At 40.8% G+C, this 22668-nt stretch overlaps 1 protein-coding gene across 2 annotated transcripts in view; it reads left to right on the forward strand.

The window, feature by feature from the left end:
• LOC122564402 (oxysterol-binding protein-related protein 10-like) overlaps window positions 1-22668 on the forward strand; it is a 256567-nt gene that overhangs the window by 45926 nt on the left and 187973 nt on the right. For both annotated transcript variants that reach the window (XR_006315905.1, XM_043719213.1), the window contains exon 2: window positions 7778-7953. Coding sequence is in view for 1 of the 2 variants with exons in the window: in XM_043719213.1 (XP_043575148.1) it covers window positions 7778-7953 (176 nt within the window). In the remaining variant the exon portion in view is untranslated. The remainder of the gene's footprint in view (window positions 1-7777; window positions 7954-22668) is intronic.

Genomic DNA, 22668 nt, shown 5'->3' on the forward strand with positions numbered 1-22668 from the left:
CACTACCCACAACTCCACCAATCTTTGTTTTATCTGCAGACTTACTAACCCACCCACCTACACTTATCACAAACAGCAGAGGTACTAGTGCGGATCTCTACGGAGCACCACGAGTCACAGACCTCCAGCCTGAAAAACAGTCTTCAGACACTACCCTCTGTCATCGATGGGCAAGCTAATTCTGAATCCATGTGGCCTAATCAGTGGATCCCATGCATCTTAATCTTCTGGATGAGCCTACAATGAGGGACCTTGTTGAAAACCTGAGTAAAATCCATATAGACAACATAGCCTGCTCTACCCTCATCGAACATCTTTTTAACCTCCTTAAAAAATTCAATCAAGTTAGTAAGACGTGACATGCCATGTACAAAGTTATGCTGACTGTCCTTTCTTAGGCCATGCTTTTCCAAATGTGCATAAATCCTATCCCTAAGAATTCTTGCCAATTGCTCCCCAACCACTAATGTAAGGCTCATTAGTCTATAGTTTCTTGGATTTAGGATATCTAGTTGCCGTGAAGGGTCTGTTTCCATGCTGTACAAATCTGTCACTCTGACCATTCATCCTATTGACTTCTATGAGTAATAATGAAGAATGCTAGAATCTATTATAACGGATGTGATAAATAGACACTTAACTAATAATCTAATTGAGCATAGACAGTATGGATTTATGAATGGAAAGTAGTTTGACAAACCTTTAGGAATCTTTTGAGCATGTTAGTAGCAGAATTAATAAAGGCGAGCTGGTGCACATAGTATACTTGGAGTTTTGAAGGTTTTTGATAATGTCACGCAGGAAGTTGACAACATTTACAGAGGTAAACTTCAACATACTGGTGTGTATTTAAGGATTAGCTAAAAGTAGGTCATAGGAATAAATGGGTCATTTTATAGAAACATAAAAAATGTGAACAGCAGAAAGCCATGTAGCCTTTCAAAGCTGTTCCATCATTCAATATGATCATGGTTGATTATGAACTCCACACCTATTGTCACTTTTTGTTTGCCCTTTTGACCTCTTTAGCATTAAGAACTATATCTAACTCTTTGAAAACATTACAAGTTTTGGCCTGAACTGTTTCCTGTAGCAGTGAATTCCATAGGCTTACCACTCTTTGGGTGAAGAAGTTTCTCTTCATCTTGATCCAAATTGGTCAAACCTCTACCTTTACCTTTAAATTGTGGTTCTGACTCCCTTATCTGGATTGGGCCAAAGATACAAGAGTTTGAAAACATGTACTAATGCATTTAAGAACAGCTTCTTCCTCGTTGTTATCAGAATTATGAATGGACCTTTCATATGTTAGAGTTGTTATTTCTCTGCACCACCAGAGCTGTAACGCTATATTCTGTTCTGATACCCTGATATACTTATTTATCGTACGTTTTGTCCGGTTAGCATGCAAATACAATATTTTTCACTGTCTTGGTACGTGTGACAATAAGAAATCAAATCAAAATCATCCACCTTTTACCTTGTCAAGTCTTGTTAGAATATTAGGTTTCTATGAGATCCCCGTCATTGTTCTAAACTCCAGTGGATATTGTTTTAATTGATTCAGTCTCACCTCTTATGCCTTTCCTTCTATTCGAGGACTCAGTCTGATAAACCTTTGTTGCACTTCCTCCAAAACCAGAACATCCTCTGATAAGGAGACGAAAAGAATACACCATACTCTCAGGTCTGGTCTCACCAAGGCCCTGTAAAATTGCAGCAAGATATCCTGGTTCCTGTACTGGAATTCTTTCACCATGAAGGTCAACATAACATTTGCATTCTTTCCCATTTGCTCTATCTGTGTGTTTACTTTCAGTAACTGGTGTACAATGACACCCAAGTTTAATTGCACCTCCCCCTTTCCCACTCCTTTCAGATAACCTGCCATGTTTTTATTTCCAAAGTGGATAACCTTAGAATTAACCCCATTTTACTTATCTGCCATCCATTTGGCCACTCGCTTAACTTGCCTATGTTGCAATGAAACATCTTAGCATTCTATTCATGGTTCACCTTCCCACCCTGCTTTGTGTCACCTGCTAACTTGAAAATATTACATTTTATATATGCACCTGTCTGCCATCAACAAGACACAAATGAGAAGTGTGATGGCATATTCACAATTTGTCTGGATGAGTGCAGCTCAAACAACACTCCAGAATCTTAACACCATCGAGGACAAAGCAGTCACTTGATTGGCACAACATTCCGAATCATTCATTCCTTCCACTACTGAAACCTAGCAGCAATATGTAATATCTCCAAAATGCATTGCAGGAATTCACCATTGATCCTGAGACAGCACCTTCCAAACAGACAACCATTTCCATCTGGAAGGGCAAGGGCAGCAGATACATGAGAACCCCAACCGCTGCAGGTTCTCCTCCAAGCTGGACTTAGCAATATATTGCTGTTTCCTAACTGCAGTTGGGTTAAAATCCTGGAACACTCTCCCAATGGCATTGTGGGTAAACTTAAAGCACATAAGAGAAAGTGAAGACGACAGATGCTGGATAGTCAATCAACAGATGTGTAGTGCTGGTAAAGCACAGCAGATCAACACGACATTGCTAATGAAGGGCTTGTGCCTGAAACGTTGACCCTACTGTTATGCTGCCTGACCTGCTGTGCTTTTCCAGTACCACGCTGTTTGAATCTGAACCTACAGCGTATGATTGGTAGTGGTTCAAGAAGGCAGTTCACCACTGCCACAAGGGAAACTAGATATGGGCAAAAACCACTGGCAGCCAGTGTTGCCCATGTACCAAGAGTGAATTTTAAAGTAATAAGAACTAGTCATTGTCTGCCACTTGGAAACTTACCCATTTATTCTTAATTCTGTTTCCTGCCTGCCAGCCAGTGTATGCAGGTGATATACTACACTCTAAACCATATACTTTAATTTTACATGCTAATCTCTTTTTAAATTGGATCATATTGAAAGTCTTTTTAAAGTCCAAGTAAACCACATTCCCTAGCTCCCCCTTATTAATGCTACTGGTTACACCCTAGCAAAATTTGAGTAGATTTTTCAAACATGAATTCTCTAAATTCAATACTGATTTTGGCAAATTGTCATTTTTTTCAAAGTGCTCTGCTATTAAATCTTACATAATTGACTAACATTTTCCTACTGCCAATGTCAAGCAACTAGTTTCTAATTTTCTATTTTCTCTAACCTTTTTTTTGTAATTAATGGGATTAAATTAGCTACCCTCCAACGCATAGGAACTGTTTCAGAGCCTAGAAATTTGAAAGAGGCAACCAATATGGAGATAAAATTGCTATAGTCCTACCAGGCCATAGGGCTGCTCTCTTGATAGAACAAGACAATTAATGGTTGTTCAAATGAGGATCACCATGTTTCAGGATTGGCGAAGAGGTTGAGAAGGAGCTCAGATGGATAGATGGTTGGTTTGCAATGCAGAGTGATGCCAACAGGATGGGTTGAATTTCTGCACCAGCTGAGGTTCAAGCAACCAACACTTGCTGCAGGTGAGGTCACTCCAGTTTGCAATGGGATCAGCCAGCTCCCACGTTGTACTGCTCAGCACATCATTGTAATGCACAGCCATTTCTACTTAAATACTTTACTAATTTATAATATTTTTTAGAATGAGTTAATCAAGTTTATTGATGCTACTTTTCTGGGTTCCTTTTCAAATTTAGTGCAAATTTCCTACCAATTTCCTACCACAGCCTCCCTGTGATATCATTGCAACTTTTTTTTGCAGCTGCAGTGCCCAGTGCTTCAGTACTATTGTAGTTGCCTCTGCTCTGCTGCCTAGACTTCCTGCCCACCGACCTGTGTGTTGTTTATTCATTCAGAAATTGGCAAACAACCTACTACACTAAATAACTGTCTTCCCACTTTTAATGCGTACCATGGATGCTAACTTCAGCATCTAAAACATTTACAAATAAAAGATTGACAAATAATGAAAACGCATGCACCATTTTTACCATGATAATGACATGTCCACAAATATTACGAACAATTGCTTCAACGCAATGTGAAAATAATGTGCTGTGTAGTTTTTCATTTATTTGCCTCCTACCCTTTTAACCACAGCTCAAAAGCAATAGTCATGGAGTAATATACACAGCCTCCATACGAGCACTTCTGATAAAGGAATGGATTTTGCTGGCTGATGTCATTAACTGCTTTGAATGGGAACTGATCATTTCAGTTGGATGATTCCTTTGCAGTGTCAGCTACAGGCAGTCTCAATCAAGTGGCTATTGCCAGGGTATAACTAGGCTATCCTGCTGTTCGTGTAGCACCCTCAGTCCTAGAGAACTGCTGTCTCGTTTTTACTGTAACAGTTGTATAAGGTAGAAATGACAAACTCTACTGTGTTAGCAATGTACTCCAAGACTACTTGATTCCTGACTTATTTCTCCACAGCAAGATTGTACCACACACAACCCTTCCCCACCCCTTCCCAAGTCATTAGAGTCAATTGCTATTTTCTAAGCTTGTAATTTATAGAGGTCTGCAGCAAAGAAAAAGCCATTCGGCCTGTTGAGTATGTGCCGGTGAAAAACAGACATTTTTAATCCCATTTTCCAGTACTTGGCTTGTATCCTTGTATACTTCAAAAGTTATCACCTACCATGGTCCGGGCACTCATCTTGCTACTTAACCTTATGCCTTTTCTGAACTCCATCGGAACATTGTCAACCCTGCCTATTTCCACTTCTTAATGTTTGAGTTTATCCCTGCTGTAATTTATCCACTTGTCCATGAGAACCATTGCATGGTCCCCGTGTCAACCAATATTGGTAATAGCTCCTCCTCTCCGTTTTTATCTGCTGTTATCGCTCCCTGTTGAAAACCACTCTGATCCATCCATCAGTCTCACATTTTCAAACTCCCTTTTTCAATCTCAAGTTCTTGAAAATTGCTAAAAATCATTTATATCTTTTCCAGAACTGTGTTCAAGTCCCTTAAATTAACTTTCTATCCTGCTACGTGCCAAAATGTTGTTCGTGTGAGAAATAGCACCAGCTAATCGTCCTTCTGCATCCCTTTTGACCTCTCTACAGCCTTTTACATGATTGATCACACTGTGCCTTTCCAACATTACTTGCTGCCCTGCTGGCTGAAGCTGTTATCATGTGGTTTCATCTTTATCTACCTAAATGTAGGCAGAACATTATTTCCAATCCCTTTTTTCTGCTGGTTCCCATTGTATCTGGTGCCTCCAGGATCTATCCATGGCCTATTTCTATTTCTCATCAATATGCTGTTCCTCTGCATTGTCATCTGAAAGCACAGTGTTACTTTTCAGATATTTTGGCACCCCTGTAACTGTTGTTAAATTATTACACTGCTTAACTAAATTTTAAGACTGAAGCCATTGTCTTCGGTGTCTGCTTAACTCCATATCTTGATTACTGATTCCATCCCATTCTCAGTCACCTGTTTGAATCGGCCTATTTGCAATCTTGATGTCCATGATGACCTTCTAATCTCATTTTTGCATCATTACTTTCATCTAAAACCATACATTACAGAAGAGACCCTTCATGAACATTTCTTGACTAATCCATTCCAGACCTCACTCATTGTTAAAACTCTCATACCTTTGTCAACTGCTGCCTTTGACTGTTCCAGCACATTCTTTGTTTGTCTTCTAAATTCTAAGCTTGAAGTAATCTAAAACTCTGTCCTAACATGCACCAGGAGCTGTTTACCTTTTTTTTTTTAATTCCTCTACTTATTGATCTAATTTGGCTTCTGGTCAAGTAGTGTTGATGTTATAATTCTCATACTTAATTTCAAATCTCTCCATGGCCTTCACAGTTCTAACTTCGTACTTTCTGACAGCTCCACAAACCTATCAAACATCTGCATTCATCTAATTCTGACTTCTTGTATATCATCACCTTTAATTGCTCCCCCTTTTTTTGGCAGTGCCTTCAGTTGCCTAATTTTTCTCCTACACATATCTGCTCTCTACTTTCCTTGTATTTGTCACACTCCTTTAAAATAACTTATTTGGCCAACCTTTGGTAATCTAACAGAGTGAATCTTACTTTCATTTTTGGCTAGACATGAATTATTTCATGAGTTTGAGTGTTTTCTTGGCGTATCTTGTAATATTTTCTCATTTACCTACCTACCAGTCCTTATGGCATGCTTTGTGTCAGATTTGACCCCCTCTTATCATGCATTGCTCCTGGGACAATTTGCCAATGCCCAGATATTTTGGAATTAATTGGCACCCCTTGTGACCGCCATCTCTAAAATCCTATTGTACACTTGTTAAGTGATGTCAGGCTGGTGCTGCCATGCACAATTCCTCATATAACAGAGGGGTAAATTGCTTTGTGGGCTGGGTCCTGAATGTTCTGCTGGATGGATGTCACAGGTGCAAGGCTGCCTCTTTTTCAACCAACCCTGCCCTCCGCCAGTAGAGGAGGCCATGACAACAAATCTTGCTAGGCTGATCAGAGGCTACAGGAAAAAGATCTTCAACACTCCACCAGGCTAAGTACACCATCTCTGTCCAATACCCCTCAATCACTCTATTGATGCTTATTGTACACTGTTCCCACAAGGCTTATGTTGTACCACTCTCTATGTTGCCTGCAATACATTTTAATCGTTATATTTAATGGTTTTTGGCAGTGATCGCAAATCTTTGTGCTTAGTTTTTCTTGCAAATAGCATCTGTTTTGAAAAAGACAATCGGCAGAAACAATAGCAAAACTCAAATTATTTACTGGAAATTAATGTTTTGCTTTATGTGGACAAAACTTCAATGTAACTAGAATTCTTGGCTGGAAGTGAGCAAATAAAATGACATTAAATGTATGCCTCAGTCTTTATATAATATATTGCACAGTTGTGTTATATATTTGGTTTTACCTTGCCATGTATTTGAGTGTCTGAGCTTAGAATCTATTCAGGCCCAGTTTGAAGAAGACCATATTCGACTTATTGAGATGTACAACATGGAAATAGATGCTTCAGTTCAACTTGTCCATGCCAACTGGATATCCTAGATAAATCTAGTCCCATTTGCCAATAATTGACCCCAAAACCTCTAAACCCTTCCTATTCATATACCCATCCAGGTACCTTTTTAAATGTTGTAATTGTACAAGCCTCCACTGCTTCCTTTTGGCACCTCATACCATACACTCACTACCTCTGCATGAAAAAATTGCCCCTTAGGTCCCTTTTAAATCTTTCTCCTCTCACTTTAAAACTACGCCCTCTAGTTTTGGACTCCCCCACCCAAGGGAAAAGATCTTGTGTATTCACCCTATTCATGTCCCTCATGATTTTATAAACCTCTACAAGGTCACCCCGCGGCCTCTGATGCTATTCTTGTGAAGCATCATGAAGTTCTCCCATAAATTCAGTTTGGTGCTACCAGAGACCAAGTAAACCTTAGATGGCAGCCTTGACTGAGTGTCAAGGCAATCTTTAATGGTACAAGCTGTATCAGGTAATCTTGAAAGTATCTGAGCTGCAAACAAACTATGTTAGAACTTTTCAATTTCAGAGGTGTAGAATTGAACTGTCTGGTTATCAATTGACCATGCTTTCTTAGAATATTAGTCATGTATTAATTGTTCTCTACCATAGGAATGACATTCCTCACTGAAAATTCATTAGTTGATCACATTTTAATTTAGTTTTACAGGTTACATGGTGCCTGGTAATAAGTCTGACACAATCCTTTTGTAGTTTTGTACTTTGAAATAGTGTAGTCAGTGATGTGGATGTACACTAATATGAAATGTTTTTATGATGCAGGTATTTTGTTCTGAATTGCGAGTTGGGCGTTCTGCAATACTTTGTAAATGAACAATGCAAAGGTCAGAAGCCACGAGGAGTTCTACATTTGTCTGGTGCATTGATCTCTCCCAGTGATGAAGTTTCCCACATGTTTGTAGTCCAAGCTGCCAGTGGTGAGCTGTATAAACTCAGAGGTACTGAAACAACTACATTTTTACTCACTAAGATGTTGCATAAGCTTTAAGCTATTAGGAGAAGATTCACTATTTTTACAAAGCCAACTTAGCGATGATCAAAATAAAATTTGTCTTGAATTTTGTGTCAAAATGGCCTCATTCCCGGTTAGAATTGCCTATGTTATATTGGAAGGCAATTGTAGCAGTTCACATTGTGTATCCAACATGAAGGTAATAGGTTTGAATTCCAGAGTATCATCTTGGATCTAATTTGTCCTCGCGATAGAAAAGGATATGTGTTTTCTTGAATCTCCTTTAATGGAGCATCCCGGAAGAATGGGAGCAGGTTTGGAATTGCACATTGTAGATAAATTACTTGTTAGGGAAAGAGTACCATGAACAAATTACAATCTGTCGAATACCCATATCTGATGGCCTAGACGATTGTCTACCAAACAGGAAATAGAGTAGGGAGAAATGAAGCACTCTAAATTTGATAGGCTGTGACAAGTGGAGTCTCAGATAGGACAGTGAACAAGGTGTTTAGTATGCTTTTCTTAATTGGTCAGAGTATTGAGTATAGGGGTTGGGCAGTCATGTTGCGGCAGTACATGACATTGGTTAGGCCACTTTTGGGATATTGTGTGCAATTCTAATATCCCTTCTGTAGGAAGGATGTTGTGGAACTTGAAACTTGAAAAGATATACAAGGATGTTGCCAAGATTGGAGGATTTTAGCTATAGGGAGAGGCTGAATAGGCTCGGGCTGTTTTCCCTGGAGCATCGGAGGCTGAGAGGTGACCACATGGAAGTTTATAAAATCATGACTGGCGTGGATAGGGTAAATGGATAAGGTCTTTTCCCTGGGTTGGGGGAATCCAGAGTTAGAAGGCATAGACTTGGGGTGAGAGGGGCAAGATTTAAAAGGGGTGTAAGGGGAAACCTTTTCATGCAGAGGGTGGTGCATGTATGGAAGGAGCTATCAGAGGAAGTGGTGGAGGGTGGTACAATTACAGCATTTTTAAAAGCCATCTGGATGGGACAGAAATAGGAAGGGTTTTGAGATTATGGTCCATGTGCTGGCAAGTGAGACTAGATTAATTTAGGATAAATGATTGGCATGGGCGAGTTGGACTGAAGGGTCTGTTTGGAGAAAGTGAGGATGCCAGCTGCTGGAGATCAGAGTCGAGAGTGTATTGCTGGGAAAATACAGCAAGTGAATCAACGTTTCAAGCATTCCTGATGCCCGAAATGTTGATTCTCCTGCTCGGATGCTACCTGACCTGAAGGGTCTGTTTCCATGCTGTACATCTCTATGACTCTAAGTGAAATATTGCAAGAATCCGTGTTTGGAGCCTTTTTTTTTATGTTCTGAATTACTTAATTTATTTGGGGAAATAAGGTTTTTCATTTTAAGTTAGTGTTATGAAATTAGTTTTCCCTTTTGGCTCTATGTGCTCTGACTAGCTGTGGGCAATGATAGCGGATTAATCAGAAGTTGTGACATTTAAGGCACAAAATGTTCCATTGGCTGCTACATTTAATTTTGCCCAAGAACAGAGGTGGTTTCTTGTTGGAATATTTTAATCGGTCACATGGTCATTTCAAACATCCATAAATAGCAATTAGTGAACAGTTACAGGTTTAGTCAGGAACAGCCAAAGAAAAATGTAGCTAATCCATGGAGCTGAAGAGCTGGAATCTCAGGCCCAGGAGTTGTTTGGTAGTTTGATGTGTTTTGGGGTTTGTGCAGTTTCGGTGGTCTTCTCTGAAGATGGTTGTTCTGGCTGGAGGGAGTTCAGTGAAGATTTACCAGACTGATTCCTGACATGGCAGCACTGACGTAGGCAGAGAGACTGGATTGTTTAGGACTTGTGTTCAGTGGAGTTTAGAAGAATGAGGGAATGTTTTGCAGAAACCTATGCAGTTCTAACCAGCATAGATAGGGTAAATGGAGGTCTGAGATGCGGAGAGATTTCTTCACACAGTGATGTGATCTTGTGGAATTCTATGCCACAGAAATTAGTTGATGCCAAAACATTATTTTTTTTTTAAGAAGTAGTTATGTATAGTTGTTTAGTGACCTAGAGATCTACAGCACAGGAAAACAGACCCTTTTGGCCTAATAAGTCTGGACAGTTTAAAAAAAACAGCCACATAATTATTCTAATTCTATTATCCAGCACTTGGTCAATAACGTTAAATGTATTGATATTGCAAATACATGCTTAATATTAGTTAAATGTCTGAGATTTCCACCTGTATCACCATAATAGGCAGTGAATTCAAGAATGGGTGAAAAAGTTTTCCCCTCATTTTCTCTAAATCTCCTGTCCCTTAAATTGATGCCCCCACCAAGGGGAAAAGTTTCTTCTTGTCTTCACTATCTGTGGCCCTCCTTAATTTTATACATATCAATCGCGTTCTCCACTCCCTTTTGTTTCCTCTGGTCCAAGGAAAAGAACTCCAAGTTCTCCAAACTCTCTTCATAACTAAAACTCTTCAGCCTCTGCATTCCCTCAAATGCAATCACATCTCTCCTGTAATGTTGAGTCCAGAATTTCTCTCACTGCTGTAGCCTAACCAATGTTTCATCCAATTCTGGCATGATCTCCTTGCTCTTAAGCTGTTGTGCCTTGGCTAATAAAGGCAAGTATCTCATATGCCATTTGGCCATCTTATCTACTTGTCCTGCTACCTTAAGGGACTAATGGACCCTCTGGTCCTTGGTGTTTACATTCTCACATATTCTCCTCTATGGAGAGATGAAACACAGACTGGATGACCACTTTGCAGGGCACCTACTTTCAGTCTGTAAAAATGACCCTGAGCTTTTAGTTGGCCACTTCACACTGCACCATTGTGTTCCCATGCCAACATTTGTCTCTGACCTGTTGCAGTGTTCAAGCCAGACCCAAAGCAAGCTGGAAGAATGACATCTCATCTGCTTTGGTATACTACAGCCTTCAGGATTCAACATTTGAGTTTAATAATTTTGCAGCATGAATACCTCCTTTCATGTCTATGACTTACCTCACATTCCAGGTCTGTCATGAAGTGGGTTGCCTTCAGCACAGGACAAAAAAAACTGCTAACATTGTACTTGTATTCAAAAAAGGTGGGAGATAGAGGACAGATAATTATTGGTCAGTTAACTTAACATCTGTGTTTGGGGAAATGTTAGGATAAAGGATGTAATGGCAGAGCATTTAGAAACATATGTTTGTGTTTAGAGATTATGAGTTGAACAATGGACGACTTGGATGCAGGCAATTTTGCAGATTGCATACCCATTTGACAAATATAATCTCGTGTAGAGAAGTATGTATTGATACAATATGGGAGTATATGTTTAATAGGTATAATCTGTAAGATTCAAGAGAGATCATTTATGTGAAAATGTGCAATCCTTTTTAAGAAGGAGATAGTGAGGGCTGTGGATGCTGGAAAAGTCTGTGTCGACAAAAGCACAGTAGGTCAGGCAGCATCTGAGGAGCAAGAGAGTTGAGGTTTTGGGCTTAACCCTTGATCAGGACCTCTTAAGAATGCAAATTAGGATAACTAAAACAAAGTTCCAGATCACAGAAGCAATTGTACTGATGGATTTGATTAAGGCAATGGCTAGAATATGTATGCAGTTTCTGAATTACAGAAAGGCTATTAAAACCAAAGATCTTCTACAGATGTTACAAATCCCTGATTATGATGGTACTGGACAAGTCAGATCCCAGACTGAAATCTGGCTTGATAGAAACCAAAATATGATCTATTTCATGAGTTGATCCTTATTGAAGAATAAGCATACAATGCGGCAGAGCTGAGACAGACATTTATTGTTCCGAATAAAGTAGAATAAACCAAAGGCCATTTGAAAGATTTTGAAACCAGTGGCGAATACAAAAGAGCCCATCTATCCCAAGACTATTACTTTGCAGTACTCTGTCAGTATGTGTTCCCTTCTCCCTTGCATCTATAGGTTTATCTTAACAATTTCAACTTTCAACTGCCTGCTTTGAGTTTTGTGGCCTTTGATTTGTCACTCAACTGATCGTAGCCCCTCTCAACTTGGATTAATGCTTTTAAGGTTCTTACCAAACACTTTCCAGAGTTATAGAAATCTACAGCACAGAAAAAGACCCTTCAGCCCATCACATCTGCGCCGGTCAAAAACAACCACTCAACTATTCTAATCCCATTTTCCACCATGTGGCCCAGAGCCATGGATGCCTTGGTACCGCAAGTAGACATCTAAATACTGTCTGAACATATATCATCTACACCATCTCCAGTTGCTATCACTTATCTCCTGTGATGTGGATTTCAGAGCTGCACACAACTTTAGCTGTGATCTCACCAATGTTTAAACAATTCCAGTATAACCACCTTGTTCTTAACTCTATGCCTCAAGTGATAAAGGCAGGTATCCCATAGACTATTTTAACCACCTTATCCACTTGCTATGTTAAAGTACCAATGGACGTGAAACCAAGGTGGTGCTTGCCAGGATCCTGCCATTCATCATGTACTCCTTTGCCTTGTTTATCTTATCAAATGCATCACCTCACGTATAAAAATTGAATTCCATTTGCTACTGATCAGCCCATCTGACCAGCCCATATATACTTTTGTAATCTAAAGCGACCCTCCAAACTATTTATGCACCACCATTTCTGTTATTTTACTAATCAACCCTCCTATGTTCAAGTCTAAATCATTTATGCAAACTGTAAACCATAAGGGCCCCAAGACTGACCCCTGTGGGACCTCACTGGACACAGACCTCCAGTTGGATAAGCATCTTTCAACCATCACCCTTTTGCTTCCTGCCACAAAGCCAGTTGTGAATCCAATCTGATAAATTTCCTTGGTTTTAGCTCTTGGCTTTTCTGTTAATATCCTTATCGAAAGCCTTGCTGAAGTCAAAGTAGACCATATCAAAAGCACTATCCTCATTTACACTTCTAGTCACCTCTTCAAAAAATTCAGTTAACAACATTGTGCTGACTCTCCTTGATTAATCCCTGTCTCTCCAAATGCTTCAGATTCATTCTATGCTTCAGAATTGTTTCTGATAGATTCGCCACCACTGAGGTTAGACTGACTGGCTTGTAGTTTCCTGGTTTATCCCTTGCTTCCTTCATGAATAACTTTGCCCCTTTGGCTGTCATCTTCTATGGCCAGTGAAAAATTGAAACTTTTTGCAAGCGCCACTATTGTTTTCTCCCTTGCCTTGTTTAATAGTCTGGGATACATTTCATCCCTCAGTGGAGACTTGTTTACTTCAGGTCTTAACTTTCAAATTAAGATACTTTAAATTGAGAGAGCTATTCTAAATTATCCTCTGGCTTTGGAGAAACTGATTCACATATCTAACTTCCACCAGCATGTCTACAAACCGAAAAACACAAGCTTTTCATGATGTGGGTTTTCCCCTAAGCAAACAAAAATTCTAGTTCTTCTGAAATGAAAGCAAGCCACTGTGCCACAATGCATATTCTGTCCTTGATAAAATACTCCTAATGCAAAGAAATCCCCATTAGTCTCCATGCTGGTTTTAACAAAACATGGCTCCAGAAATACTGACAAGTTGATCACTAAACCCCCTCGTACATATGACGAAAACCTATGTGCCACTAGTTCAAAAATCTAAACTCTAAACTAAATGATATAAATGTGTGTGTCGCACACCTTGAATCGCATAGTATAGTACGAAGAAGTAGCCATTCTCTGTGCTGTACCCATTCAAAGATTCTACAACAAGAGTAACTTGAAATTTTCTGACTATTTTGCTGTGACAGTTAGCCACAAGGTTCCAAATGCTCCAATGGACATTTGATGGAGAGGTGCATGTTCCTCCTGTGAGAGAGTTGATGAGAAATAATTAATATGCAGTATTCAGTGAAAGCAAGGAGAGTTGTTTAATGAAATTTGTGCAGGAAATTATTATGATATGCAAATGCTTTTCCAGTGAATGATTTGAAATGCAAGTGATTGTACTTGAGGGAGTAATAGCTAGGTCTTGGAAGTGGTTTAAAAAAAGGTTACAGAGAACATGGGTCAGTATAATTGATTGGGTTGCTTTAGTAAAGAGTGGATGCAGATAAAATTGGGTGAAATGCCTCCTTCTCTGTGGACACGTTAATGATTTTATGGTTTCTCATGACATGTATAAACAGGAATGAAATATAAATTGCCCAGGGTACATTATACACAACATGCTGTTTTTATTTCACCTAATATGTGTTGAGAGTCTGTCTAAGCTGGTGAAACTTGGTTTACTCTTTGGCTTTAGGAGTGTAACTGAGATTTTGTTTGTTGATATGTCAAATATCACAGCTGAAATAAATTGTCCAGTATAATTATTTGTCTCCAGAGCTGTATTATGCAAGCACCTGTAATTGAAAAAGGTGATTTGAATTTTTGGAGTTCAAAACAGCTAAACATATGAAATCTATTGGCATTGCCTTTAGATTATTGGGCACATTGAGGTATTGCTATGTTTAACTTTTCGTTTTTGATGAAAGGACTCTAAATCGCAAGTGGAATTAAGAATTTTACCTGTTTTGTTACTCTACTGGAACTACTATTTTTGACCTCCAGTTGGGTAGATTACTTAAAATCATGTTTCTGTGTATGATGACTTATCTGTATTTGGTTATCTTCCTAACATTTCCCATCTACTGAGAGTGCAATTTGATTTGTCAAATTTGACTTTGAAGTATTAAGATTGCCTTAATTTTTGATTTATGTGCTTTTGTTAGACTTGGCATTAGATTAGATTAGATTAGATTACAGTGTGGAAACAGGCCCTTCGGCCCAACAAGTCCACACCGACCCGCCGAAGCGAAACCCACCCATACCCCTACATTTACCCCTTACCTAACACTACGGGCAATTTAGTATGGCCAATTCACCTGACCCTGCACATCTTTGTGATGTGGGAGGAAACCGGAGCACCCGGAGGAAACCTACGCAGACACGGGGAGAACGTGCAAACTCCCCGTGCCAAAGTGGTCATGGCATATAGTGATCTATTTTTATGTTTATTCATTGGCATTAACCTACGTAAAAGCAAAGTAGCAGTTCACTGCAATCTGTGTGCTAAAGTTTATTAACTATACTTCCAGATCAAATCATTGGAAAAGAAATAAATTAAGCTGTCATGTAGTCTCCAGATTAAAAAAAAAATGCCCAGGAGGCATAATCAGGATTATGATGTGGCAAAAGGATTGATTTGATGCTACAGTTGTCATAAAGCTAGTCCTTTGTTTTCTAAAAGCTGCTCCTTGGCTCAAGGATACTGTCCTCGATTTGTTTTCAGAGGGATAATAAACCAGGCTGGGCTCTGATCAGACTGGTTTGGTACAGAGATGAAAAGGATTTTGAAAGGCCTTTTGTTTATGTGTAAACAGATGAGACTTCAGGCCAAAGTGGTCATGGTTTAGAAGTGACCTGTTGATTGAAACGGCAGTGGTCAGCTCTCTAGCTGTGTGGAAACTCTGTCCTGTCCTTCTAACTTCATCTTGCAAGCATCTGACCTTTGTTTTTGTACTGTGTTTAAAGGGGTTTTGCTTATTGGGACTGTGTGTATATATTCAGAACAGCATAATTAAGTCTTGTTTGGATAGACTGAGTTCTGTAGGGGTTCTTTATTCTGTTCTTTGTGTTTAAATGTGTAATTTTGTGAATAAATATTTTGTCTGTTTTAAACCTGGTAATCAACCTTGCTAACTTAATCCAGGTAATTTTCACTGTTCTCTTACTGAAACAAATTGCAAATTTAAGGTCTGGGTTCCTGCTTAAGAATGTTTTGAGTGGTTTGGCCTCGTCCCTAACACAATTAAACAGAAAATTAAATGTCATATATAACTGAAGTTACAAAGTGTTGATACTTGTGAGCATTTGATGAATGAGATTAGTTTACAGAAATTTAGCAATGTACTAGTTGGCAGTAATAGATACCTCCCTTTCATTGTAAAGTGCTTGAAAGCTTTTAGATAAAATTGTATATAGCCAGAAAAGGAGAATTCTCAATTAATAATGCAGCTTACCAAAAATAATGAATGAATGTCTGTACCAAAAGATGTAGGAGCACAAATAGGTCATATTCAGCCCTTTGAGTCTGCACTGCCATTCAGTGAGATCATGGCTGATCTGATAACCATCTCCATTTTCCTGCCTTTTCCCAATATCCCTTGATTCCTTTACTAATTAAAAACCTATCTATCCATTCTCAGCTTGAATATACTTAATGACCCACCTTCAACAGTTTTCTGTGGTAAAGAATTCTACAGATTCATTACCCTCTGAAGAAGTTGCTTCTCATCTTTGTTTTAAATGCACAATCCCCTTATTCTGAGATGATGTCCTCTGGTCCTAGACTACCCCACATGGAAAAACAACATTTCCCCATTTATCCTGTGGAATTCTCAAGAATCTTGTATGATTCAATGAGATCACTTCTTATTCTTCTGTGTTTCATTGAGTACAGGCCCAACGTGCTTAATAACTGAATGTTTTGAGTGGTTTGACCTAGTCCCTAACACAATTAAACAGAAAATTAAATGTGCTTATAACAGAATCCCATTATACCTGATATCAGCATAGTGATTCTTCATTGGACTACCTCTAGTGCTGGATAAGAGGTCCAGGACTGTTCACAGTATTGCAGCTGTGGTCTGACTAGTGCCTTGTATAGTTTTAGCATGGTATAGTTTTATACTCCATTCTCTTTTGGGGAACATTTCATTTGTCTTTCCTATTATCTGCTGACTATGGATACGAGCTTTTTGTGATTTATTAACAAGTACTCGCAAATCCCTCTTCTGTAGCTTTCTGCAATCTTTCTTCACTTAAATAATAATCTTCCATACTTCCTGCCAAATTTTCCCACCTTATATTCGATTTGTCATTTTACCAATTCACTTTACTTGTGTATATCACTCTGCAGACAGTTTGTGCCACCCTCACCACTTGCCTCCCGATCCTTTTTTTAAGTTATCCTCAAACTTGACTGTAGTATCTTCACTTACCTCATCAGAGACATGGATATATATTGCTATTATTCCTAGCTTCAATACTATGTGCTACTCCTTTAAATATAGGTAGCTCTCATGAAAATGTCCTCTTTATCCCAACTCTCTCTTCTATTATAGCCCAGTCCTCTATCCATGCTATCTTACCACCTCTATTTTACTTTAAGTCGCAGAATACTTGGTGCTTCATTGAATGCCTTCTGAAAACTGCCAATCTCCAAACACTGTCCTACAACTCATTTGCTTTATCCTCGATCGCAACATCTTCACCTTTGACAACCAGTTCTTCATCCAGACAAATGGAACAGCCACGGGGACCAAATTTGCACCCCAATATGCCAACATCTTCATGCACAAGTTCAAACAAGACTTCTTCTCTACGCAGGACCTCCAACCAACATTATACACCAGGTACATTGATGACATTTTCTTCCTCTGGACCCATGGCAAGGAGTCACTGATAGAACTACACAGTGATATCAACAAGTTTCACCCCACCATCAAACTCACCGTGGACTACTCTCGACTATCTGTCTCATCCTTGGACACATGCATCTCCATCAAGAATGGGCACCTCAGCACCACACTCTACCGCAAACCCACAGGCAACTCCACAATACTATACTTCTCCAGCTTCCACCCAAAACACATTAAAACAGCCATCCCCTATGGGCAAGCCCGATGGGCACACCAGATCTGTTCAGATGAGGAGGAACGTGACGGGCACCTGGAAGTACTCAGGGATGCCCTCAAGAATGGGGTACAATGCTCAACTCATTGACTGCCAGCTCTAACATGCCACAGCAAGGAACCGTAATGACCACCTCAGGAGGCAGGCATGTGCTGCAACAGACAGGGTACCCTTCATTGTCCAGTACTTTCCAGGAACTGAAAAACTATGCCACGTTCTTCGTGACCTGCAACACATTATCAATGAGGATGAGCACCTTGCCAAGAGCTACCCCACACCTCCACTGCTCGCCTTTAAACAACCGTCAAACCTCAAATAGATCATTGTTCGTAGCAAGCTGCCCGGCTTTCAGGACAACTCCATACAACCCCGTCACGGTAGGTGCTGCAAGACGTGTCAGAGTGTGGACATGGATACCATCATTACACATGGGGCCACTTCCCATCATGTACGTGGCAGGTACTCCGCCAATGTTGTCTATCTTATACGTTGCAGGCAAGGATGCCCTGAGGCATGGTACATTGGGGAAACCGAGCAAAAGCTACGGCAACAGATGAATGTGCACCGCACAACAATCAACAGACAGGATGTTCTCTCCCAGTTGGGGAACACTTCAGCGGTCCAGGGCATTCGATCTCGGACTTTCGGATGGCCATCCTCCAAGGCGGACTTTGGGACAGACAGCAGGAAAAAGTGCCTGAGCGGAGGCTGAAAGCTAAGTTCTGGACCCGTAGGGAGGGCCTGAACCGGGACCTTGGGTTCATGTCACACTACAGGTGACCACCATTGCACTATACACACACGCACCTGCACACACACAGACACTCCCACACTCTCACATGCATCCTCTCTCAGACTTAGACCACTTTGCACTCTCTCACACGCACACTCTCTCTCACAAACACACAACCCCCCCCACACACCAGACTCACACACACACACACATATACACATACACTCCATTCCCAGTGTGGCCTAATGAAAGTTCTGTAAAGCTGCAGCATAACCTGCCTATCCTTATACTCAATGAATAAAAACAAATCACTTTAGAACCATTCTGGTAAATACAGTACATAGTTTGAAACAAATTGACATTTATAGCCTTTGATATGACAATTGTTGTGAGATTTGAAAATTCATTAATTGGCTATGGAGTATTTTGAGACGTCCTGAATTTACTGCTACACTTCCCAACACTACAATGTGACCGCACTTCTGAAGGACTGAATTGGCTGTCCAGAGCTCTGTATTGGTGAAACTTGGGGCAAAAATAGGCCATTCAGTCCTTCCAGCCTGTTCTTCCGTTTCACATAGTCATTGTGTGATAACTATGTGATCTGCTTGTATTGCTCACAAGACAAAGCTTTCCACTGTGTCCCGGTACATGTGACAATAAATTCAATTCAATTCATTGTCTCTTAAACATAAAAATCCATCTCTTTCTTGAATATAATCAGCAACTTGGAATCCACAGCTTCTTGTGGTCACACACTTCACAGACTGACCAGCCTCTGCATGAAGAAATATTTCCTCATCTTAATCCTCAATGGCCTAACAACCTGTCCTCAGACTGTGTCCTCTGGTTTTAAACTCCCCAACCTGGGAAAATATCCTCCCTACAATCTAAACCCCAGAACAGTGAGCTGTCAGTCCTGTTCATGTTTCAGCCAAGTTTCTGTAAAAGCTCTGAAATCCCAATCCCATGTACTTAAACACACTCTGAGTTTATCAGCCTTATCTGGAAGACCCCTTGCACTGAAATAAATGCAATTTCGTTCTTCAGAGTTACAATGTACCCTGATTCTCTCTTTTCTTTCTTTTCTAATTGGTGTGCTCTCTTCACATTCAGAACCTTCCCCACCAACCTTTCTATTTACGCCATGACTTGTAATTCCTCCACTCTCCTCTCTATCTGTATAAAGTCTCTTTGGGTGGAACGAGCAAAGCTCCCTGCTAAGATATGGGTCCCTTTCCAGCTCGGGTAAGACCTATCCTCTTTGAACAGGTCTTTTCTGTCCCAGAGGAGACTCCAATGTGTGCAACTGGACTTGAAATCATACAGAACTGAGATTCCAGACAACATCTATGTTGATCTTAGCTGGGCAGTTGTAGGGGTGGCACAAGTTGAAGGAAAAATTGAGGACTGCAGATGCTGGAGATCAGAGTCAAAAAGTGTGGTGCTGGAAAGGTGTGGTACTGTGGTCAGGCAGCATCCGAGGAGCAGGAGAGTCGACGTTTCAAGCATAAGCCTTTCATCACATTCACGGTGAAGAGCTTATGCTCAAAACATCGACTCTCCTGCTCCTCGGCTGCTGCCTGACTGGCTGTGCTTTTCCAGCACAACACTACGTGGCACAGTTGAAGTCAACCTTCCTGAGGTAGAACAGGTAAGTGTTTGCACTTGATGCGGATAACTGGTCCCGTCTTGGAAACTGGTTTCTGCTGAGCACAGACGAGAGCATGATTTGAGGTGGGAACTTGACTGTCAGAAAAAGCTCCCAAGAAGCAGCTCCAAAGGAATTTTGAAGTCTGGCAGCACTGAGGGACTTGCATCTCAGCAAGTGCCTTCAGCTTTGAGCCAAGGGGGAAGTGGGTGGAAGTGTGGACAAGCCCCTGATCTCTCCTCGTGATGCTCTCTTGGGTGCAAAGCTCACCACCTCTTCTTGAAAGTGGTCCCTTTGAAGACAGGTGCAGGCAGCAGCCGCTTGAGTTCCTCCTCTTCACCCCCCCCTCCATTAGCCCTCCCCACCATCACCAACGACATCTGCCAACACGGATGAGGTTGGAGACGATGTGGTTTTGCCAAGAGGCTCCTTCACCTCATCCCAACAACAGTCTACTCACTCTCACTGGATGTCATTTCTCTGCTTTGCAGAGAAGATTTACCAGGATGTTGCCTGGAATGGAGCGGAAGTCGTACGAGGGTAGGTTGAGAGTTCTCGGCCTTTTCTTGTTGGAACGGCGAAGGATGAGGGGTGACTTGATAGAGCTTTATAAGATGATCAGAGGAATAGGTAGAGTAGACAGTCAGAAACTTTTTCCCCGGGTACAACAGAGTGTTACAAGGGGACATAAATTTAAGGTGAAGGGTGGAAGGTACAGGGGGGATGTCAGGGGTAGGTTCTTTACCCAGAGAGTGGTGGGGGCATGGAATGCACTGCCTGTGGGAGTGGCAGAGTCAGAATCATTGGTGACCTTTAAGCGGCAATTGGATAGATACATGAATAGGTGCTTAAGCTCGGGCAAATGTTCGGCACAACATCGTGGGCCGAAGGGCCTGTTCTGTGTTGTATTGTTCTATGTTCTATCTATGTTCTATCACACTGTAAACTGTTGCTATAAATTCTGTGTCTTACAATTGTATCCTCCACAACCACCTGATGAAGGAGCGGCGCTCCGAAAGCTAGTGCTTCTAATTAAACCTGTTGGTCTATAGCCTGGTGTTGTGATTTTTAACTTTGTACACCCCAGTCCAACACCGGCGCCTCCAAATTATGACTTTTGAAAATTGGATGTCATGTTGCTAGGCCACACTTGAGTATTGCATTCAGTTCTGATTGTCACATTACAAGAAGGATGTGGAAGTTTTGGAGAGGTGCAGAAAACATTTGCCAGGATGCTGCCTGGGTTAGAGGGTATGAGCTATAAGGAGAGGCTAGAAAAACCTGACAGAGGCTGAGGGGCAACTTGATGGAAGTCCAAAAATTGAGCTACATAGACTGGGAAAAACATTCTGTCCATCAACTTGGAGTTGAAATATCACATACTCGTGTCGTCCCGAATCTCTCCTCCTCCTCCCCCCCCCACCCGCCCCAGTTGAAGGAAAACACTCAGAGACATACTATAGTTTTACCACCACCACTATTCTGGGCCCTGGAGGGGGAGAGAACGATTGCTCATGTGCACAGAGATGAGTTCCTGGTCTTCTATGGAACAGCAGTTTCTCAATGAACGATATTGTCATTTTACAGGGAGGAACATCCAGATAACGCAACATACAGATTAATTGGGTGACTGTTACCAATCAGCAAGTATCAACAGTGAAGATTAAGCCGCCTGCTGTTACACAATGAATAACTGGCTTCATATAATGAATACTTTTCACCTTAACTGACGTTACATACGGAATGCTACCTCATCTTGTTAAATGGCAGTACATAATGAATGCTTTTCCACTTTGTTAACCCATTACCCTTGTCTCCAGCACTCCATTGTTAACTGTAAGTTTTTATCTGATCTGAGTCATGCTTAGCTGAATCTCTTGTTTCACAAAACTCAGATCTTAACTCTTTCCCAGCCTGCGCTCAGCTGAATCTGTTTCCCAAAACTCGGAATCTAACTCTTTCACTGCTTGCTTATAGCCTATACACCACCTCATTAGGGGCATTCATTTAAGGGGGGGGGGGGAAGGTTTTTTCCCCTATACAATGTGGTAGGTGTCTGCTGGTGTGGTGATGCAGGGAATAAATAATTGGGGCATTTAAGGGACTTTTAGATAGTCACATGAACATGTAAGGGATGGAGGGATATGGACCAAGGGCAGGCAGAAAAGATTAATTTTGACGTCATGTTCGGCACAACATTGTGGGCGAAGGGCTTGTTCCTAAACTGTACAATTTCGATGTTCTATCATTTTTAAATTGAGATATATTACATCCACTGCTTTCTCTTCATCTACCCTGCTTGTTATCTTGTTAAAGAATTATTCTAAGTTTGTCAGGCATGATTTCTCCTTCATGAAGCCATGCTGAATTCGCTTGAGTATATTATGTATTTTGAAATTATCTGCTATTACATCCTTTTATTAGATTATTAAATTACATTACAGTGTGGAAACAGGCCCTTCGGCCCAACAAGTCCACACCGACCCGCCGAAGCGCAACCCACCCCTACATTTACCCCTTACCTAACACTATGGGCAATTTAGCATGGCCAATTCACCTGACTTGCACATCTTTGGACTGTGGGAGGAAACCGGAGCACCCGGAGGAAACCAATGCAGACACG

The sequence above is a fragment of the Chiloscyllium plagiosum genome, chromosome 29 (assembly GCF_004010195.1).
Source record: "Chiloscyllium plagiosum isolate BGI_BamShark_2017 chromosome 29, ASM401019v2, whole genome shotgun sequence".
NCBI classification, from domain to species: domain Eukaryota; kingdom Metazoa; phylum Chordata; class Chondrichthyes; order Orectolobiformes; family Hemiscylliidae; genus Chiloscyllium; species Chiloscyllium plagiosum.